At 40.0% G+C, this 23,814-nt stretch overlaps 1 protein-coding gene across 1 annotated transcript in view; it reads right to left on the bottom strand.

The window, feature by feature from the left end:
• The window catches only part of FAT4 (FAT atypical cadherin 4), a 340,488-nt gene that overhangs the window by 29,213 nt on the left and 287,461 nt on the right, over positions 1-23,814 (bottom strand). The window contains exons 7-10 of the mRNA XM_077279100.1: positions 19,986-20,166; positions 18,852-19,099; positions 12,934-17,283; positions 9,260-9,364 (exon numbers count right to left, since the gene is read on the bottom strand). Coding sequence (XP_077135215.1) covers positions 9,260-9,364; positions 12,934-17,283; positions 18,852-19,099; positions 19,986-20,166 — 4,884 coding nt within the window. The remainder of the gene's footprint in view (positions 1-9,259; positions 9,365-12,933; positions 17,284-18,851; positions 19,100-19,985; positions 20,167-23,814) is intronic.

Below are 23,814 nucleotides of genomic sequence, written 5' to 3'. Positions count from 1 at the left end.
CATGTTCAGGAGAAATAGCACAACACATTTTGGAGTCCATTTTTTTCCTTTTACCCTTGTGGAAATAAAAAAGTGGGTCTAAAGTTAAAATTTTTGGAAAAAAGTTAAATGTTTTTTTTTTTCCTTCCACATTTTAAAAATTCATGTGAAGTACCTGAAGGCCTAATAAACTTCTTGAATGTGGTTTTGAGTACTTTGAGGTCTGCAGTTTTTAGAATGTTGTCACTTTTGGGTATTTTCAGTCATATAGACCCCTCAAAGTCACTTAAAATGTAAATTGAGGATAACAGGAAAAACTGATTTTGTTTCCTCCAGGGAGCCACTGACTCTCAATCATAAAAACGTTCCCAGAGCGTCTACAGTATTGCTCAGTATACAGTGCGTGTCAGTTCTAAGCAACCCCAGCACTTTGATTGACAGCTAGCTCAGCAGTGCATCTGTGCAGAGCAAGCTATCAATAAAAGTGCCAGAGGATGCTTATTGTGGCACACTTTGTACAGAACAGTAACTGAAGCCAAACTGGGCATGCCTCTATAACTGAAAGCTGGTGGCTTCCTGAAAGATAAAGTTCATTTTCTCCAGGTAGTCATGCTGTCAGTAAGCAGTCGGGAATCTTCATAATGCTTTTTCACCTGCAGATTAAACTTATGACTGCACAGCACAATCAAACATAACAGGAGAGAACGTTTTTCCACCAACATAGAAGAGTATTCTTTACTGTTAGGGCAGAGAGAATCTGGCATTCCTTGCCTGAGGAGGCGGTGATGGCGAACTCAGTCGAGGGGTTCAAGAGAGGCCTGGATGTCTTCCTGGAGCGTAACAATAACAGTTGTTAGATTCTTTAGAAGGACGTAGATCTGAGGATTTATTTTGATGGAATATAGGCTGAACTGGATGGACAAATGTCTTTTTTCGGCCTTGCTAACTATGCTACTATGTAGGTTCCCTTTAAATACTCAAGATATCAATTTCCAGGCATGTTTTAAAATTGGCTATGGCGAAATGTGATCATAGATCCTTAACGTGTTGTAATTATTTAAGCTGACATACTCTAAAAATGTTACACTGAAAATAAGCATTATATTTTTTTATTAACAAGCTTGTGTTGCTAGAGTCACTTGAGTCTTGAGTGAAGTCCCTTGTTTCTCAAAGATAACTAATTGACTGCATTTCTTTGGATTATTCCAAGCTGCAGGGATCACCAAGTTGATAAATAAGATTGTCTTTTCATGGAAAACCTGGAAGGCACACTACAACACTTATGAGGTAACTGCTTTATGAGAAGATATATCTTTGGCTTTCAAAGAGAGTGGAAACTAGTGATTTAACAGTGTGTGTCTTCCAAGATGGATGAAGACATAGCTCTAATTATTTAAAGACAGCTTTTTTTGTACATTCTCAGCTGATTTCTGTCCAACAGTCGATCCTATTGGCGCTTTACAAATCTTCTGGTTCCAAGTCCTTATTATTTAAAATTAAAGATGAGCTGCAATAAAGGTGATACAGAAACTCCCTGACTTAATCGTTTATTGTCCTTTAGAAGTGTGGACAAAGCCTTGAATGGTTGAGTTCAATTTTTGTCAGGCATTTTCAAAGATGGGAATATGTAGCTCAAGAGCTGTCCAGCTCTAAATTATAGTAATTATTACCATGTACATCAATTACATGATTTGTATCAGTTTATAATGGAACAATGCAAAGTTTAAATCATGCTTCCCTTCACCTGAGATACAGGTTCCACTTGTTGAGCTCATCCTTAACTATTTACTCTGGCAAAGGGAGCATTTACACTGGCCGATAAGAGGGAATCAGTGTTCTTAGAAACATTCCGATTACCAGCCTGTCTAATTAGGCTGCCAATCACCCGATGAACAAACTAAATACTCAATTGTTAGGTGAAATTATTATTTTTAAGCTTGCTTAAAAATGATCGTTCTCGGTAGCACATCGACCCGTGTAAACAGGACATGTGCTGTTGTGAATTCTGCTTTTGGGTTCCCTCCGGTGGTAGTAGGTGGTAATGCAGTTGTCCCTGGGTTGCAGTCCTGGTCAGGTGTGTCTGCTGATTGCAGTTCTGACTGGGGTATTTAGGTGTGCAGGATTCATTATTCCTTGCCAGTTGTCAATTGTTGTTGGGAGGTGTAGGACCTCTGCCTGGTTCCTTCTGCCTTTCTGCCAAATCAGCAAAGATAAGTGTCTGGGTTTTTTTTCCTGTGGCACACATGCTGTGTGCTTCACAATTCAGTGCTATTCTTTGTGTTTTCTTGTCCAGCTTAGATTGTGTCAGTATTTTCTCAGTCTTGTTGGATTCTCTGGAGTGGCAGATATACATTCCATGTCTTTAGTTAGATTGTGGAACTTTTTGTATTATCTGTTGTGGATATTTTTGGAAGGGTTTTAATACTGACCATCTAGTAATCTGTCCTATCCTTTCCTATTTAGCTAGAGTGGCCTCTTTTGCTAAATCCCGTTTTCTACCTGTGTGTGTCTATTCTTCTCCTACTCACAGTCATTATTCGTGGGGGGCTGCCTATCCTTTGGGGGTCTGCTCTGAGGCAAGATAGCATTCCTATTTCCATCTATAGGGGTATTTAGTCCTCTGGCTGTGTCGAGGTGTCTAGGGTTTGTTAGGCACACCCCACGGCTACTTCTAGTTGCGGTGTTAGTTCAGGATTTGCGGTCAGTACAGGTTCCACCGACTCCAGATAAAGTTTTCATGTGGCTCCAAGGTCACCAGATAATAACAGTACAACTGGCCCATAATGAGTTAAATGCATCTCAGAAGAAGGGAAGAAAGGTGTTGAGCCATTTTTTTTCTGCAGTCTGTTCTGTCTTTTCTTCCCTCTTTATTTATGGGTGGCTGAGGAGTCTTGTGCCAGCATGGATGTTCAGGAATTAGCTTCTCGTGTAGACCAGCTTGCTTCTAGGGTACAGGGTATTTCTGATTATATTGTTCAGACTCCTGCTTTAGAGCTGAAGATTCCTACTCCTGATTTGTTTTTTGGTGATAGGTCCAAATTTTGGGGTTTTAAAAACAATTGTAAACTGTTTTTTGCTCTGAGACAACGATCCTCCGGTGATTCCATTCAGCAGGTTAAAACTGTCATCTCCCTGCTGCGTGGCGATCCACAGGATTGGGCATTTTCCCTGGAATCTGGGAATCCGGCCTTGCTTAATGTAGATTCCTTTTTTCAGGCTTTAGGATTATTATATGATGAACCTAATTCTGTGGATCAAGCGGAGAAAACCTTGTTGGCCCTGTCTCAGGGTCAAGAGGCGGCAGAATTGTATTGTCAGAAATTTAGAAAATGGTCTGTTTTGACTAAATTGAATGATGATGCTTTGGTGGCAATTTTCAGAAAAGGGTCTTTCTGAATCCGTTAAAGATGTTATGGTGGGGTTTCCCACGCCTTCCGGTCTGAGTGATTCTATGTCTCTGGCCATTCAGATTGATCGGCGCTTGCGGGAGCGTCAAACTGTGCGCACTGTGGCGTCGTCCTTAGAGCAAAGTCCTGAGCCAATGCAGTGTGATAGGATTTTGTCTAGAACGGAACGACAAGGATTCAGACATCAGAATAGGTTGTGTTATTATTGTGGCAACGCTTCTCATGTCATTTCAGACTGCCCTAAGCGGACAAAAAGGATCGCTAGTTCATTTACTATCAGTACTGTACAACCTAAATTTCTGTTATCGGTGTCCTTGATCTGCTCATTGTCATCATTTTCTGTCATGGCGTTTGTGGATTCAGGCGCCGCCTTGAACTTAATGGATTTTGAGTTTGCCAGGCATTGTGGTTTTCCCTTGCAGCCTTTGCAGAACCCTATTCCTTTAAGGGGGATTGATGCTACACCTTTGGCTAAAAATAAGCCCCAGTTTTGTAAACAGGTGACCATGCACATGGCGCCAGCCCATCAGGAAGATTGTCGATTTCTGGTGTTGCATAATTTGCATGATGTTATCATGCTGGGTTTCCCATGGTTACAGGTACATAATCCTGTGTCGGATTGGAAATCTATGTCTGTGACTAGTTGGGGTTGTCAGGGGGTTCATAATGATGTTCCTTTGATGTCAATCTCCTCTTCTTCCTCTTCTGAAATTCCAGAGTTTTTGTCTGATTTTCAGGATGTATTCGATGAGCCCAAGTCCAGTTCCCTTCCACCGCACAGGGACTGTGATTGTGCGATTGACTTGATTCCAGGCAGTAAGTTTCCTAAAGGCCGACTTTTCAACCTGTCTGTGCCTGAACATACCGCCATGCGGAGGTATGTTAAGGAGTCTTTGGAGAAAGGGCATATTCGGCCATCTTCTTCACCGTTGGGAGCAGGTTTTTTTTTTGTTGCTAAGAAGGATGGCTCCTTGAGACCTTGTATTGATTATCACCTCTTGAATAAGATCACGGTCAAGTTTCAATACCCTTTACCTTTGCTTTCCGATTTGTTTGCTAGGATTAAGGGGGCTAGTTGGTTTACGAAGATTGACCTTCGGGAGGCATGTAATCTTGTTCATATTAAGCAGGGTGATGAATGGAAAACTGCGTTTAATACATCCGAAGGCCATTTTGAATACCTTGTGATGCCATTCGGGCTCACTAACGCTCCATCTGTTTTTCAATCCTTCATGCATGATATCTTCCGGACTTATATTGATAAATTTTTGATTGTATATTTGGACGATATTTTGATTTTTTCCGATAATTGGAAGTCTCATGTGGAACAGGTCAGGATGGTATTTCAGATCCTTCGTGACAATGCTTTGTTTGTGAAGGGGTCTAAGTGTCTCTTTGGGGTGCAGAAGGTTTCTTTTTTGGGCTTTATTTTTTCTCCCTCATCTATGGAGATGGATCCGGTTAAGGTTCAGGCCATTCATGATTGGATTTAACCCACATCCGTGAAGAGCCTTCAGAAATTTTTGGGTTTTGCAAATTTTTATGGCCGGTTCATTGCTAACTTCTCCAGCGTGGTTAAACCTTTGACTGATTTGACGAAAAAAGGCGCTGATGTGGCAAATTGGTCCTCTGCGGCTGTCTCTGCCTTTCAGGAGCTTAAATGCCGATTTACTTCTGCTCCGGTGTTGCGCCAACCAGATGTTTCTCTTCCGTTTCAGGTTGAGATTGATGCTTCTGAGATTGGGGCAGGGGCCGTTTTGTCTCAGAGGGATTCTGTTGGTTCTTTGATGAAACTGTGTGCCTTCTTCTCCCGCAAGTTTTCGCCTGCTGAACGCAATTATAATGTCGGCAATCGGGAGTTGTTGGCTATGAAGTGGGCGTTTGAGGAGTGGCGACATTGGCTTGAGGGAGCTAAGCACCGTATTGTGGTCCTGACCGATCATAAGAATTTGATTTACCTCGAGTCTGCCAAACGGCTGAGTCCTAGACAGGCTCGATGGTCCTTGTTTTTTTCCCGTTTTGATTTCGTGGTTTCGTATCTTCCGGGTTCTAAGAATATTAAGGCTGATGCCCTTTCTAGGAGTTTTTTGCCTGATTCTCCTGAGGTCCTTGAACCGGTCGGCATTCTGAAAGAAGGGGTGGTCCTTTCTGCCATTTCCCCTGATTTACGGCGGGTTCTTCAGGAATTTCAGGCTGATAGACCTGATCGCTGTCCTGTGGGGAAATTGTTTATTCCTGACAGATGAACTAGTAGAGTGATTTCTGAGGTTCACTGTTCTGTGTTGGCTGGTCATCCTGGCATTTTTGGTACCAGAGATTTGGTTGGTAGGTCCTTTTGGTGGCCTTCGTTGTCACGTGATGTGCATTCTTTTGTGCAGTCCTGTGGGACTTGTGCGTGAGCCAAGCCTTGTTGTTCCCGTGCTAGTGGGTTACTTTTGCCATTGCCAGTCCCTGAGAGGCCCTGGACGCATATTTCTATGGATTTTATTTCTGATCTTCCGGTTTCCCAGAGGATGTCGGTTATCTGGGTTGTTTGTGACCGGTTTTCTAAGATGGTTCATTTGGTGCCTTTGCCTAAATTGCCTTCCTCTTCAGAGTTGGTTCTGTTGTTTTTTCAGCATGTGGTTCATTTGCATGGTATTCCGGAGAATATTGTGTCTGACAGAGGTTCCCAGTTTGTTTCTAGGTTTTGGCGGGCCTTTTGTGCTAGGCTGGGCATTGATTTGTCTTTTTCTTCTGCATTTCATCCTCAGACAAATGGCCAGACCGAGCAAACTAATCAGACTTTGGAGACTTATTTGAGATGCTTTGTGTCTGCCGATCAGGATGATTGGGTGGCCTTTTTGCCATTGGCCGAGTTTGCCCTTAAAGGGAACCTGTCACCACGTTTTTGGAAGATGGGATAAAAATAGCGTTAAATAGGGGCAGAGGTGGGCGTTACATTAGTGTGTGTGTTATGCGTTTATTACCCACCTAAGTTGCCGAAATAACTTTGCAAAGTCTCCGTTTTCGCCTGTCAATCAGGCTGGTCAGGTCGCATGGGCGTTGTCTTCCCCCAGATTTGGCGTAGTTTTCCGTTGGTGGCGTAGTGGTGTGCGCATGCCCAAAGTCCGGAATCCTCTTCCAGGGGATTTAAAATAGCGCGGTGTTCGTTATTGCATTGGTGATCGGTGGGCGCGGCCATCTTCCTTTGGCCGCGCGTGCGCAGAAGCGGCGCTCTGCTGGCCGCGGCTTCAGGAAAATGGCCGCCGCGATATCCATCTGCGCACGCGCGGCATCCCGCGGCCATTTTCCTGAAGCCGCGGCCAGCAGAGCGCCGCTTCTGCGCACGCGCGGCCAAAGGAAGATGGCCGCGCCCACCGATCACCAATGCAATAACGAACACCGCGCTATTTTAAATCCCCTGGAAGAGGATTCCGGACTTTGGGCATGCGCACACCACTACGCCACCAACGGAAAACTACGCCAAATCTGGGTGAAGACACCACGCCCATGTGACCTGACCAGCCTGATTGACAGGCGAAAACGGAGACTTTGCAAAGTTATTTCGGCAACTTAGGTGGGTAATAAACGCATAACACACACACTAATGTAACGCCCACCTCTGCCCCTATTTAACGCTATTTTTATCCCATCTTCCAAAAACGTGGTGACAGGTTCCCTTTAATAATCGGGCTAGTTCGGCTACTTTGGTTTCGCCTTTTTTTTGTAATTTTGGTTTTCATCCTCGTTTTTCGTCTGGGCAGGTTGAGCCTTCTGACTGTCCTGGTGTGGATTCTGTGGTTGACAGGTTGCAGCAGATTTGGGCTCATGTGGTGGACAATTTGGTGTTGTCTCAGGAGGAGGCTCAACGTTTTGCTAACCGTCGTCGGTGTGTTGGTTCCCGGCTTCGGGTTGGGGATTTGGTTTGGTTGTCTTCACGTCATGTTCCTATGAAGGTCTCTTCCCCTAAGTTTAAGCCTCGGTTTATTGGTCCTTATAGGATTTCTGAGATTATTAATCCGGTGTCTTTTCGATTGGCGCTTCCGGCCTCTTTTGCTATCCATAATGTCTTCCATAGATCTTTATTGCGGAAATATGTGGTGCCCGTTGTTCCCTCTGTTGATCCTCCGGCCCCTGTTTTGGTTGATGGGGAGTTGGAGTATGTGGTTGAGAAGATTTTGGATTCTCGTTTTTCGAGGCGGAGGCTTCAGTACCTTGTCAAATGGAAGGGTTATGGCCAGGAGGATAATTCTTGGGTTTTTGCTTCTGATGTCCATGCTGCTGATCTGGTCCGTGCCTTTCATCTGGCTCATCCTGATCGGCCTGGGGGCACTGGTGAGGGTTCGGTGGCCCCTCCTCAAGGGGAGGGTACTGTTGTGAATTCTGCTTTTGGGTTCCCTCCGGTGGTAGTAGGTGGTAATGCAGTTGTCCCTGGGTTGCAGTCCTGGTCAGGTGTGTCTGCTGATTGCAGTTCTGACTGGGGTATTTAGGTGTGCAGGATTCATTAGTCCTTGCCAGTTGTCAATTGTTGTTGGGAGGTGTAGGACCTCTGCCTGGTTCCTCCTGCCTTTCTGCCAAATCAGCAAAGATAAGTGTCTGTTTTTTTTTTCCTGTGGCACACATGCTGTGTGCTTCACAATTCAGTGCTATTCTTTGTGTTTTCTTGTCCAGCTTAGATTGTGTCAGTATTTTCTCAGTCTTGTTGGATTCTCTGGAGTGGCAGATATACATTCCATGTCTTTAGTTAGATTGTGGAACTTTTTGTATTATCTGTTGTGGATATTTTTGGAAGGGTTTTAATACTGACCACCTAGTAATCTGTCCTATCCTTTCCTATTTAGCTAGAGTGGCCTCTTTTGCTAAATCCTGTTTTCTACCTGCGTGTGTCTATTCTTCTCCTACTCACAGTCATTATTCGTGGGGGGCTGCCTATCCTTTGGGGGTCTGCTCTGAGGCAAGATAGCATTCCTATTTCCATCTATAGGGGTATTTAGTCCTCCGGCTGTGTCGAGGTGTCTAGGGTTTGTTAGGCACACCCCACGGCTACTTCTAGTTGCGGTGTTAGTTCAGGATTTGCGGTCAGTACAGGTTCCACCGACTCCAGAGAAAGTTTTCATGCGGCTCCAAGGTCACCAGATCATAACAATGTGCTGCAAAGAACACTGATATGACATGTGCACAGAATGATCATATTAACGATCGTTCCGTTCACATAGTATTGCTGTCAGCCTGTCTAAAAAGACTATTAAATGACCGCTGAACTGCTAGCATGTAGTTGATCTGTGGACATTTCACACAGTGGTCGGCCATTGTACATGTAGACTGAAGGGGTGTTATTTCATGATTATCTTGCCAAGTAAGCAGGATGCCGATCACCCAATGGACAAGCAAAGTGGGTGAAATGATCTTTTGTGCAGCATAAAAGATAATTGTTCTCATCAGTGCATCGTCCAGTGTAAGCAGGGCTCTTGTGTAGATCACTGTGGGTGCATCATTAGCTTTTGACTGCCTGTGTAAACAGGCAGTGACCATTGATCAGTTAAAGTTTACAGAACACCGGTCGGAACGTTTAGTTTGACCTATTTGGCCTTTTGGAGTCCTCGCTTAAAATCAACATGTCTCAACTGTCTCCCTTCTCAGCTATGTTCTTGATATGAGGACTATTGCAGATATGGTGGTACTCCTCATTTGCTAAAGCTGATAAACAGTATGTTGTACAATTTTTACCACCAGCCCACCAAGTGTCCAATGCAAACAGTAGATGAGGTGTCTTCCCATTGACTAAAATAGGCAACCCATGACTAATAATATAATATACAATCAAAAAATAGTATGCATTTTTTCCTTATGAAAGATAAAAAGTGCCCAAAACAATAGTTAAGAAAACTCACCAAAAGGACAATGGCAGTAGTATCCATCCATTCCACTTTGGCAAGATCCCCCATTAAAACATGGGTTGCATTCACAGTAATTAATGGCAGATTCGCACAGCTTCCCTACAGGAGAAACAGACTCTGTTAAAATAAAACTTAGTCAAATAAAAGTCAGGATCACACCCCGTTTTACTGACATTGAATCTTGATATCACTTAAGGATAGGCTCCATATAAATCATTATTTTAAGTGCAAAAATCGAGATGGAAATACAGTACATGAGATAGGAGGTCAAAATACATCTTAGGCTAGTTTCACATTTGCGTTTAAAAACGCAGTGTTCAAAAAATGCAAACGCAGGTGGTGAAAAAAACGCATGTAAACGCGTGCAAACGCTGTGTTTTTTAGATGCATGCTTTTTCCAATGCGGTAAAAAAAACGCGGCGTTTTGACGCGTTTACATGCGTTATTTCCTGCGTTTGCGTTTTTGAAACGCATGCTGAGAAGTTTTTGACAGCTGCCAATCATCAAAATCATCTAGAAAACCCACTATAAATAGAAATAGCTAGGGCTGGGGTTAGGGTTAGGATCCCTAGGGTTAGGGTTAGGGGTAGGGTTAGGGTTAGGATCCCTAGGGTTAGGGTTAGGGTTAGGATCCCTAGGGTTAGGGGTAGGGTTAGGGTTTGGATCCCTTTATCACCTTGATGGTGGGGGGTAGCTTATCAGTGTGTATTCTTGTTTTTTTCTATTGAAACGCATGCGTTTAAAACACAACCAAACGCATGTGCTTAAAAACGCATGCATTTACATAGACAGCAATACTTTTTTTGCGGCAAAAAAACGCATGCTTTTTTTTGCGGCAAAAAAACGCCTCTAGAAATTACTACATTATGCATTTCTGCAACAAAACGCAAGCATAGAAAAGACGCATGCGTCGTCAAACGCGGCAAAATGCATACAAAAAAAACGCATGCGTTTTTAATGTTAAATATAGGAAAAAAACGCATGCATTTTTTTGTGCTAAAACGCAGCGGCAAAAAACGCAAATGTGAAACCAGCCTAAGAAAGAATCTCTGTCATTCACCATTCCCTCAGTCTCTACACCAGGCATACACAGTACATGCAATTTACTCTTAATTTTTTATTATTTTTATTATTATTATTTAGGAACATAATTCCTCTTTTCTTAAGCAAAAAATAACATTTGCTACATTCTACTCCATAAAAGCTGGGTGATTGGATGAGCATAGTAGGTGAAAGTTATGTCACCTCAACACCAGTCCTAATGCACCATCCAAAAATAGGGTAAGGCAGTCCTGTACACACCATGAATTATATGACCTTAGTTAAAATATCAAAATGCCCCTCCATATTGTTCAGATTGGTAGTCATTTTGGCTGGGAATTTAGGACGTGATACAGCTGTTAAAATTCTTTAGTCTCCAACCAATTAGAAATCGAAGATAAAAAGTAGCCCTTCATGACACACACACTAATTTATCAACTTTTCTATAATATCATTATACATATTTCTATATACATAAGACATAAAATATGTAGCCAGTCATCCTGGGAATTTGATCACTACATGTATTTCTACTCCAGAAACCATAGTGTTACAGCACTTACAGCTCTTCATTCTAACATCCAATTTATAATCTAATAGCAATTCCACACGGTAAGAAATGTACAGGACATTAAGATGAATCATGGGCTGGACAAGGAATCTTTAAAGGAATATAGTTCAGATCTGTCAAGTATTTGTATCCACTGAGATCTTAAAAGTATCCAAAAATGGTGGAACATCTTAGGCCAAGATTCATATTCTGATTAAAGAATATCCCATCGACATTGACAAACTCATATAGATAATAGAGTTATATATTAATATTTATTTGCTTTTTTTAGTACATTAGTGTACCAGGACAGACTGACCTCTGGCTCACTCACGACTAAGACTGTCTGACTCGGTTAGTCATGATGGTTTCCAATTACATGCTTTATACACACAGACTATATGCAGGGCAGGCACTATAAACAAGGTGTTTTAGCTATATGCAAGGGTGTAACTCTAGTCTTAGCTCATAGATTTGATCATTGGCTCATCACCATTGGGATCCTAGGACCCTGAGGAAAACACGTCTCCCCATGGTTTACTCAGCATTTAGATTTGGAACCTACTACTATTAAAATTTGTTTCCAGCTTTTCAATATATCACACACATGTATCTGGAGTATCGTGCAAGCTTTCTAAACACTTTTCCTATTTATGCTATTTAGCAGACTTCAGCAAAAGGATTTGCAACACCCTTGTCCAATGGCCGTCAACAGACTGTGGCTGCTGGACCAAAGCCCTGCAAACCTCCTCCGACCTGCGGGCATCCTCAATGCTTCTTCTGATTGGTAAGCTGAGAAAGACTACATGAGTGATGAGTCATCACTCATGACATCATGCCAGACCTAAAATCAGAAGAGGAGAAGCAGGGGATGCCGTCAAGTAGGAGAAGGCTCAAAGTGCTCTGGTCCAGCAAGCACAAGCCACACATGTGGACACTGGAAATGGGTCCTAAGAATCTTTTTGCTCAACCCTACTATTTAGTGTTAGATGTATTAAATATAAAAACAAACTTGAAAAATATTCCAACAATTTAATAATTGTCAAATTTTGTATAGTTTAGGTTAATTGCTATGCTAATTTACGGTTATTCAAAAATGAGTGCTTAACTAAAGGGGTTTCCCATTCTTATTACATTGATAGCCTATGCTCCAGATAGGTCATCGATATCAAAATCAATGTGGAGCCGACATGTGGAGAATGGAGTAGAACAGCACAGCCCCAGATTTGCCATAGTACCTTATTGGTGACTGTATCCACCTTAAACTCTACTTAATGCTCCTCAACCCTAATATAGGTGTGTCTATGATAACCTTTCTGCAAATTTTGTAGTTCAATTTCTCACAAAATATATTCAATACATTATCATGACGTGGCCAAATATAGCAGTAAAAAAAACATAACATCATGTTGTGTTTTCAGAACTGGATCATGTCACTCATCTCAGAACAGATCATATCACTCATTTCAGGCATCGTAAAACCAAGATAAAAAATAATGAGGGACATATGTAAGACATGTGATCTATTGCTAAAGTACTGCAAAACTGCAATGAAATAATAACATTTATATAGAGTGCAGCATGAGACCAGGTGATTTGACAAATGTAATAAACATAGCACTAAACATTAATGTATTTGATGCAGTAATATCTGCCTGATATTATATCTCATTGAAAATAAAAATTGGAAACCAACAGGTTTCATTTATCAAGAATTAGAGATTTGCACAGTATTAACTTCTACTAATTTAGCTGTATTTGATATTTGATATAATGTAATCCACAATTTTTTTGCATCGTTTCAATAGATTCATCCCATCCTAAACTGTATACGGATACATGTGTTATTACTGTCTCCTCCAAGATCAGAGTGACATAATCCATTTTAATATGGAATAAGTTACAGGTTTACAGTATATTCTATCCCTTTTCAATTTATGGTAGTAATAATAATGATGATAGTGCCACTTAAAGGGAATCTGTCTATATGATGCCCCATCTATACTAGCAGATATCCTAGCTAAATGCTGCATAAACACTGAAACAATGACAAGACATAGGTTGGACAATGTCTTACCTGTGGAACCAGCTTTACACACACAGTTAAAGCCTCCAGGAAAGTTCTGGCATATCCCACCATTTTTGCAGGGACTGGAAAGGCACTCGTTAATATCTCTCTCACAAGCAATGCCTGTAAAACCATCTGGGCAACTGCAGGAAAATCCTCCAACTAGGTTGTGACAAGTTCCACCATTATGACAGGGAAGCGGCAAGCATTCATCAATATCAGTTTCACATAAATTCCCTTCGTATCCTGGCATACATTTGCATATGAATGTCTGAAGGGGTTCATTTGCCACTATGATTACAGGAACGCTTTCCAAAACTGTAATTCCTGGACTTACAGCAAGTCTTCTCATACAGCTTCCACCATTGTGACAAGGATTATGTGCACAAGAGTCATGATCTACTGATTCTATCCATACACCACTCTGACGGAACAATACTTCTTTAATGCTCTCAAAAAAAGTGCCTACTCCACTTGGGTTAACATACTGGTTATTGCTTCTTTTCACTGCAGTCATGACATAAGTCCGGTTACTCTTTTCAAACATCCCACATACTTGTATGGCAGTTCCAAGTCCAGTCAACTGTGAACTAGCTATGCGCAAGAAATGTAGGTAATTGTTGGTTAAAAAGTCTTTAACAGTTGGTATATTAATCCTTAGAAGAATACTGTTATCGATTGTAGCGTTACTGAATCCTGTAAAGAAAACTCTGATGTTATTTGTGACTGCACTGTGTAAACCATCGTTACTATGGACCATTAGATCAAATGTCCCATCAGTAGACCTTGATTGAGAATGGAGGTCACAACTATCAGCTGGAATACTGAAAAGGCTTGTAACGCCGGATGTTAAAGTGCAGTGGAAGCTATCCAAAACATCAGGATCTTGAGGTTTGACACTGCCCAAATTGAAACCTGGAAAGACATTTCCATAATACTGAACAAAAATCTCAACAGTCCTTGATTCAGATGGGTTATCATTTTGGTCAATAACTTTAACATGTACAGTTCCTGTGGAAGACATTTGCGGGAAACCAGAATCTCTAGTCACAACAGATAAGAAAAACTCACTGATTTGTTCCCTATCAATCTCTCTGGTTGTAGTAAGAGTGCCACTAGGGCTAAGGCTAAAATAGCTGGTAACAGGTCCAGTGCTAAGGAGATAATAATTAAATGGGCCTTGATTTGGAGGAAGGTCCATGTCTGTGGATTGTAGGGTCATCACATGAGTTCCTGCTCTATGATTTTCCTTGACTTCTCCTTCAGTGGTAGATAACGCGGGCCCATTGTCATTAATATCTTCAAGGGATACAATAAGGGTAGCACTTCCAGTTGAAGAAGGTGTTCCTGAGTCAATAGCCAGCACAGTGAGATTGTAGATGGGTGTAATTTCTCTATCCAATTCAGTAGTAACAGTAACCTGGCCTGTTTGTGGATTTATTGAAAAGGCACCTTTTTCATTTCCAGAACCAATAAAGTAGGAAAATCGGCTCCAACTTGGAACTGAATCAGAGTCAAAGGCACTAACAAATGTGACATGTGTCCCAGGTGCTACACCTTCACTGATTTGAACATTGTAAAATTTTAGGCTGAAAACAGGGGGATCATTAGCATCAAGTACAGTGATATTAACGGTCACTTCATCTATATCAGCCCCACGGATACTGCCAATATTTTTAGCCAAGACTTTTAGCGAGATTCTTTCTTCCCTTTCTCTGTCCAGCAGACCAGAAACATACAGCTTTCCTGTCTTTTTCTCAATCTTAAAGCCCTTTTTTCTGCTACTGCCAAAAATTAAATAATGGACTTCCCCATCAACTCCTAAGTCCCGGTCACTTGCAAAAACTTCTCCAACTAAAGTGCCTTTAGGCGCAGCCTCAGAAACTTCAAAATAATACATTTTTGATACAAATCGAGGTACATATTCATTTGCTCCCTGAAGCTGAACCGTAACAGTTACAAAACTGCATCGGTCTTCATCGGGAACATTGAATGCCTTCACAGTGAGATGGTAGGACTGCTTTGTTTCATAATCAAGAAAACCTTGGGTTGTGATCACACCTGTGTTTGGGTCAATGACAAAAAGGTCACTGTCTGATGACTGTATGGAATAAGCTGTAACGGCATTTGGTGAAGAATCTGCATCAGTTGCATTCAGGCGTATAACTGTTGTGCCACTTGGTGCATTTTCCATGACACTGGGCATATAGTCCTCTAACTGGAAAACAGGTGGATTGTCATTGACATCTTTAACATTTACTGTTACAACACAGTAACCTGTTTTAGCAACCCATCCTCCATCTACAGCACTCATGGTTAAGTCATGTTTTTGGCACGTTTCGTAGTCAAGGTTTTTGGATAAAGATAATGCACCTGTGGAAGTGTTTATAGCAAAGAGACCAGCTTCATTTCCTGCCGTTATGTTATATGTGATCACACCATTCATAGAAGTATCCCTATCCCTTGCTGATACAGTCCTGATAACTGTTCCCACTGTAAAACTTTCCAAGACTGTTATACTTATATGGCTTTGAGAAAATTCTGGTGTATGGTAGTTTTCCTCAGTTACAGTAATGTTAATCATTACCTGTGATGATAGTGGAGGATTACCTTTGTCTTTTGCTGTAACTTTAATCAAGAAATTTTTATGTAAATCCATCATTAAAGAAGAGACCACACTAATCCATCCGGAGTCTTTGTTTATATGAAACTTTCCAGCAGAGTTCTCATCTGACATTGAATATTCCACTTGAGAATTCAGTCCAAAGTCTTTTTCATCAACAGCTGTAACTTTCATTAATTTTGTGCCAATTTTTGCATTTTTGGCTACAGGAGTAAAATATTTGCTTTGTAAAAATTTAGGGGGATTGTCATTGCTGTCAACAATGTTAATTGATAGTGTGGTTTCGCTCATGAGAGGAGGGCTACCTCTGTCAGAAGCACAGACGATAAAGCTGTGCCTGTTTATATTAATGTTTCCTGATGCACTAGGGTTTTGATACTTTAAATGCTGCTTGTTAAATATTTCTCCTGTTGTAGAGTTTATTCTAAAAAATTCAGATTGAGATTTGATGAAGTAATATACTTGGCCGTTCAGTTCTTCATCAGGATCAGATGCTAAAACTTGAGTAATCTTAATCCCAGGCTCTGTAGTTTCTGGAAAGTTTAAATAGTAGGATGGCTTACTAAATCGTGGCGCATTATCGTTCACATCCGTCACAAATATGGTAACATCAGTGCTTACAGTCCAACCGGAATCATGAGCAGAGACTCGGACAACATACCGATCTCTATCTTCTCTGTTAATTGGTCTGCTTACTGTTATCACACCTGTATTGGGATTTATGTGAAAAGGAAGACTAGTATCTGCAATTGTGTACCTACTTATTGCGTTTGCCCCAGAGTCCTCATCTGATGTTGTAACTTGAGTAACAACAAAGCCCAGAGCTGCATTCTCTTGAACTGATGCACTGAATATCTGAGAAAATCTTGGTGCGTTATCATTATCATCTAAAATGTTTATCACTACCTTGACTAAAGAGCTTTGGGGAGGAGTCCCTTTATCAGATGCTTTGATGGATAAAATATGCTGAGAAACCTTTTCTCGATCCAGTGGTTTTGTACTTCTTATTTCACCACTTACTCTGTTTATACTAAATAGGCTCTCTTTATTCCCATCAATAATGGCATAATCGAGTTGACCATTTGATCCACTATCCTTGTCCTTCGCATAAACTGTGAGTACCCTACGAGATGGCAGGTTTTCCATAATTTCTGCAACAAAAGGATTTTGCCTAAATTGGGGCACATTGTCATTAACATCTAAGATATTGACTTCAATCTTTTGATATGAGGAGAATGGTGGAAATCCCGTATCTCTAGCTTCAATCCATAGAACATACTTTGAAATGGTTTCAAAATCCAAAGAGTTTTTAATGTAAAGTTGTCCATTGAATTCATCAATATGAAATGCATTACCAAAGTTACCACTGGCAATGTAAAAAGATAAACTTCCATCTCTTGTAGATGAGCCAAAGACTGTTGTCACCAATGTTCCTACTTCTTGATTCTCTGAAAATGCGAATGTTGTCTGATCAGCACTAATTTGGGGGAAGTCAGCTTTGTTAGCAAACCTGACAGTCACAGTGGTTGAATCCAATTTATAATTAACACCACCATCCTTCACTTGGACAGAAAATGTTATCTCTGAAGATCCTTCTAATGGCTCTGCAGTTCTTATAGCACCACGTAAGGGATCAATGTGAAACTTATCTGCATGCCGGCCTTTTAAATTAAAATGAAGCTCTGAATTTGTGCCAATATCTTCATCAGTCACGGTCACAGCAAACACAAATGAATCTAGAAGCAAAACAAAATCAAACAAAAAAACATTTTATAAAAGACTCAAAGTAGAAACTACATATAAATTGACATGGCATAAAAGCAAGAAAATACAAACTTGCTGTTAAAAATGGGTCTCTCGGACTAGAAAAGAACATAGTTATATGCCTGGGTAGGGTGATAAAACAGTTAACCCCTTCATGACAGAGCCATTCTTCGTTTTTGCGTTTCTGTTTTTCGCTCCCCTTCTTCCCAAAGCCATAACTATTTCGTTTTTCTGTCAATATGGGCATGTGAGGGTTTGTTTTTTGTGGAATGAGTTGTACTTTTGAAGGACACCACTGGTTTTACCATAACATGTACTCAAAATGGGAAAAAATTTCAAGTGCGGTGAAATTGCAAAAAAGTGCAAATCCACAAATGTTTTTTGGATTTTTTTTACAATGTTCACCAAATACCAAAACTGACCTGACTAGGTTCTTTTTTTTATTTAAGTGGTGTAAAAAAATCTAAAGCTTGTTTTAAAAAAAAATAAAAATTGTGTCATTTTCTGAGACTTGAAGAGTCGCCATTTTTCAGGATCTGGGGCAGGGTGAGGGCTTATTTTTTGCGTGCCGAGCTGACATTTTTACTGAAACCATTTTGATGTGTATACGATCTTTTGATCTCCTGTTCTTGCATTTTAATGCAATATTGCAGCGACCAAAAACATGTAATTTTAGGGTTTTGATTTCTTTTTCGCTACGCCATTTACCTATCTGATTAATTCTTTGTATATCTTGATAGATTGGGCGATTCTGAATGCAGCAATACCAAATATGTATATGTCTGATTTTTTTTTAAATTGTTTTATTTTGAATGGGGCGATAGGGAGGTGATTTGAACTTTTATATTTTTTTTATTCTTTTCACATTTTTAAAAACATTTTTTTTACTTTTGGCATACTTCAATAGTCTACATGAAAGACTAGAAGCTTCCATAATCTGATCGGCTCTGCTACATACAGGCGATGATCAGATCGCCTGTATGTAGCAGAATTGCTCACTTGATATGAGAATAGCAGAGCAATCCGGCAGTGACAACCATAGAGGTCTGCTGGAGACCTCTGTTGCCATGCCAACCCATCGGTGACCCTCGATCACGTGACGGGTTCACCAGAAGCGCGTGTTAAATGCTGCTGTCAGTGATTGCTATCAGAATTTAACTACTTAACATCAGCAGGTGGATCGCGATTCCACCAGCGGCTGTTAGAGGCACATGTCAGCTGTTCAAAACATGTAATCATGGCTATGTTTGGCACTGCAGCTAGTTGATGTTTAGGACTATCCAACTGAGCTGCTCTAGCCAGTACATCAATAACTGTTTATATGGCACTGAATCTTGATGAACAATTGTGAGGAGGACCACCATCACGTATATTTATATAACAATATACTGTATATATCTACTGTATATAGACATATAGATATATACACATATATCTCAAAATATATCTATCAATACATATATATACATATACGTACAGTTTGTAAATGGAAAGCAATGTTGTTACAAGTACACTACACAACCAATAGTGGAGTTCTTACCTGAGGCTGTGGGTGATGGTATATGCGTTACATATGGGTGATGTAAAAATCTTGGTGGATTGTCATTTACATCCATGATATTCACTGTTACACTGGTTGAACTGGACAAGCTCGGGGAACCGCCATCCATAGCCACAATGAGAAGGGTATAATTGTCCTTCACCTCTCTGTCTAACAACGAGCTGCTGATGATCTGACCAGTGGAAGGATTGATTGTAAACTGGGAATTGCCACCAAGCAGACTGTAGCTATTTAAGAAACAGGAAAGTCATTTAATATTCATTTATTAGGTTCCTTGTTTATTAAACTCATTAAATGTTGGTGTTAGATTATAGACTCTATCACTAACTCCAGAGCGGTATCCCTTACATTAAAAACAATGAAAAAAAGTACATCTGAAGAAACTCATTAAAACGGAGATATTTACCTAATGAATTCTAAGCCAAGCAGAAGACTTAATGTTCTATTAATGACGTGTCTGATTCACATAAACCTCAGTGATCATTGTAAATTACTTTAATATTACAACTATCATCGCTAAATCCTCGCTCTTAATGATCTGCATCCAAAATAAATAACCTCTTTATGGAAAACTAAGTACCAAATATCGGTTCTAAACAAAGTACACTATGTTCAAAAGAGCTATTATTCTTGTGGGAAAACCGTGACGTAATATACAACAATCAGAAATAACATACCAAGCAATACAATGATAATAATTTAAAAATTACATGTGAAATATATATATAGTTACTCTGTATACATTTGCATTACAAATGATTTTCTCGAGTTTTTTTCTATAATCAGCTCTGTTGGGATGTCTATGTTGCCTCAGTTTTCGTCTTTGAAGACGATGCGTTCCTTAATAAGTACTGCTAGCACCAAAGGCCTAATTAATAAATTCTAAGATTGCTTAGACTTCCTTGAATTCTCAGTTGGTAGCACTTGGCTTGTCAATATAACTTAACATCCTCGTTACTTGCCTTGTATAATATAGTAGCGGCAAATACGTTAAATTATGGTTTGTCACATGATGCCTAGTGGTGTTGACAACAGGAGGTGGTTTTCAGTAGGGGGTTGAAAAGAACAACTTGTAACGAATTAGAGGAAATGTAATCATGTGACGCAGCTTACCGAATGACTCCGTTCACACTCGCATCAGGATCAGAACAACTGACCAGAAGGACATCGGTTCCAGTGGGTGCGTCTTCGGGGATACTAATAAAATGCTGACTTAAAGCAAACGTGGGTTTGTTGTCATTGACATCGTCTATGCTGATAATAATTGTACCTGTTCCAGTGAGAGAAGGAGACCCTGTAAATCAACAAGAGAAAAAGGTCAAATAAAAGTAATGTAAATCCAATCGAATAAGGAGGATATTGAGAAGAATATAAAGAGTGATAGAAACACTACATCATTTCTTGTTCATTTACATGCAAGTTGTTGTTTGATATTATTAATATTATTCTTAGTTCATTTTAGTTCTCATGTCCTTCAGGTGCCACTTATCTGTTCATTGTGCTTTTTTATAAAAATTTTGAAAAAAGCATAGTGAAAAAAAAAAAAGAAAAATCTTCTTTACTTTATATGTCTTGTTTCAAGTCAGGAAAGAAATATATCTTGGCACCGTGTTAGCCAGTAGATAGAAAAATATTTAGAATTGAGAGTCCTCAGTGGTTGATACCTTTTAATGGCTAACTGAAAAGATGGTAACAAATTGCAAGCTTTCGAGACTACACAGGTCTCTTCATCAGACAAAGACTAAAAGAAATTCTGAAGAATCACATATTTATGCACAACATAGCACAGAAAAAAAGGAAAAACCATGGATATCAATGGTTTTTCCTTTTTTTTTTTTTTTTCAATGAACAATGATTTCTGCTGACCCATGGAGATCAGATGATCACATGATCGGTTCAGTATGAAAAGGTTGCCTTCACAAGACTACAGATAGCATCGTCAGGTTATGGCACAATAGCAAGTGCCAAATAAGAACTACCAGTATTTCATGCCCATTTCTTGGTTTCTTGTCTTGGTACAATGAGTTGTGCACCTAATCCCTTTAGCATTCGACAGACAGGTGTAAAACAGTCAGGTCCAGGTCCTTTTCTGCCTCCATATCGTCCTCCATCCACTGTATATTTTGAGACCTGCTGGCATTGTAGCAAGGTGCGTTACTAGTGTACTAGAGCTAGGGACCATCCAGATTGGGTACACCTTGTCACGGTGGGATGACTTTTACGTATGTTTTTACATGTATACTACTACTTATTAACTTACTGCAGAGTATCCACTGTTATTATTTTAGGCTATATCATCAGAAAATTACCTATTGTTTAAATCAGGATTTAGTGTTACAAGTATTTTCATAAAAAAATGTTTGTCACTGTTTGTTTTCTATTTTTCAGATTTTAATCTCTAATTAAAAAAATATAGAAATATTGCATTCTTCATTCTGGACATTGGGGTTATTTTAGACTCATGCTTTCTGCTCTTTACATAAAACTTTTCAGATGTTTCACTATCGTCACAGGTAGGATCACAATGACAGCTAAAACCGCTAAACACAACTGATCACACGTAATGCCACATTCACAATAGGTGATGTCCCAGGTCCCCTGATCCCCCTTCCCACTACAATGTCTTTTGCACACTCTCATTAGTCTCTTCAATACAAGAATAGAGTCTGAGTCAGACTATTGCTGCTACTGCACATGGGCTACTTCCTGAAAGAACAGGAAGTATGAATCTAGAATAGCCCCAGTGGTCAGTGTAAAAATTGCAAGAATCTATTTTTCTAAATTCGAAATCGTGATATCTATTTATATAATTACCTTAAATTGTCTGTCATCCGCTTCTATCTGGGCGTCCTCAAATCCCACAATCCACCGCGCTGCACCAGAAGTACGCCGACCGCCATATTGGAATACCCAAGTGATGGGTATTCCAATATGGCACCCGCTGGTGGTACCAGGCCCTTGCGCAATACCACCAGCAGGTCATCGCCGGACCCCCCCGCTGCTGGGACTCCCCCGCTGCAAAAACCCATGCCTCAAGCACCCCTCCCAACCACTGGCCCCATCGGGACGTCACCACCCTCTCGATGCAATAGCATCGGGCCTACATCTAGTTAAAAATAAAAGAGTTACCAAACTATTAATATAAAAACCTGATTGAACAGTACAAAATTATTTTGATCACACATTCCTTTTTACTTTTATGTGTTTCCATAAACCTATAGCAAGTGCATGGAGAGATTTCACAAGTGTGATACCATTTCACAATCCATATTCTACTAGAAAATTATGTGAATTAATAAGCTGTGATTTTAAAGCAAAATGGGCAAAAAGTAGTGACCCGTAAAGGTCCCAAACCTATACGGTATGATAACCTTCCTGCTATTCTTGCATTACAAGACAAGATGAGTGGGCTGCTCACAAATTAGGGTGCCTTCCACCTGAGACCACATGGTAAGTAACAGCACGAACACAGTAAATGGGAATACGTACTTAGTGCAATTAGTTTCATTCATGCAGCGCTCCTAAAACACGAACATTTCAGCATTATAACACATACTCAGATTTATTTTCCTGTAGACAACTGGTATATTCTTATTAAATCACTATTTATAAGAAATATCCAACATAAGGAAAGTACGAGTCCAATTAGCACCTTCCCAGTAACATAAGACCTATTAGTCTGACTCATTTCACACCATGCTCTACTGGAAATGACAAGAAGTGTTCTTGAAGTCTAAAAAAGTTGCTGAGTGTTTTTCTTTAAAAACTACTTATAAAACAAGCATCGGTAATTTGCCATTTGTCAACAGCAATAAAGTTTAGGAGGAAAAAGAAATTTGCAATTACTTCCCGATTTCAACAATTACAGTACGAGGAGAGGAATGTTCGGCTGACACTTCGCCCAGGTAATAAAGTGGCTTTTTTTTTCCACTAGTAATTAACATTTCTATCACCATGTCTTAAAAATAAATCTCTCCTGGACATTTTCCCTTTGCAGTTTGTTTCACACAGTCACACATTTCAGAAAGCTTACTATGGAATGTTGTTAGCATTACTATTTATTAGTCGGTAATATTTGTGTATTACCGTCATTATTTGGCGCTGCACAGTTAAAGGAGTGGAAACTAACTACCATATGCCCAATCAGTCTAGTGTCATCAGAACGGAAAGGGAGCGAGCCGCAGTAAAGGGAAGCTTGGTACCATCGTCCCTAATTCCTAGGCAAGGGCTTGTTCGCACACTGCAGTTTGGACACTTTTTTAGATTCCTTTAAAACAGAGCAATTAATTTTACAGAAGAAACTAAGATCTAACTATTGTTTTGATAATTCTTCTAGCAGATAGTATGAAATGATCACAAGACATCAAGGTCTGCACATGTGATACTGCCTTAATTTGTCTTATTGTTGCCATTTAGTGACTGAACAGCTCTATCTATCTATCTATCTATCTATCTATCTATCTATCATTTATCTATAAAGAAGAAAAAAGGAAGCAAGAGTCCATAAACTTCAAGTGAAAAAGTGGATCTACTCAGACCCACATGGCGTGCCGAAGTTTCGACTCACACTAAGCTTTTGTCAAGCAGTGAATTCAACATACAGGTGGGTATATATAGGTATAGTTTACAATCATCAATTAATAACTATTCTTATAAACAGTACAAAAATGATATAGCAATGCATGTAGTACATTTCATATATCATTAAAAGTGCTAGTGTTTCAAAATGCTATGTGAATACATTCAGTGCAACATAATGGACATTAATTGCTCTTAATTCCATTACTTGTGCAGCTGTGTAAAAGACTTTTAAATTAACTCACCCAGTGTGGATTATCAACTTACATATAGAGGATGCTGGAAATGCCATATTTAGCTTTCCTTGAGGCTTACTGCTCATGTTACAGTGCGTCATCAACCTGTCATGGACAGCCAGCCAATA

This window comes from Ranitomeya variabilis, chromosome 1 (genome assembly GCF_051348905.1).
Source record: "Ranitomeya variabilis isolate aRanVar5 chromosome 1, aRanVar5.hap1, whole genome shotgun sequence".
NCBI lineage: Eukaryota > Metazoa > Chordata > Amphibia > Anura > Dendrobatidae > Ranitomeya > Ranitomeya variabilis.
The sequence above is the reverse complement of the archived record's forward strand: the minus strand, read 5'-3'. Positions and strand labels throughout refer to the sequence as shown.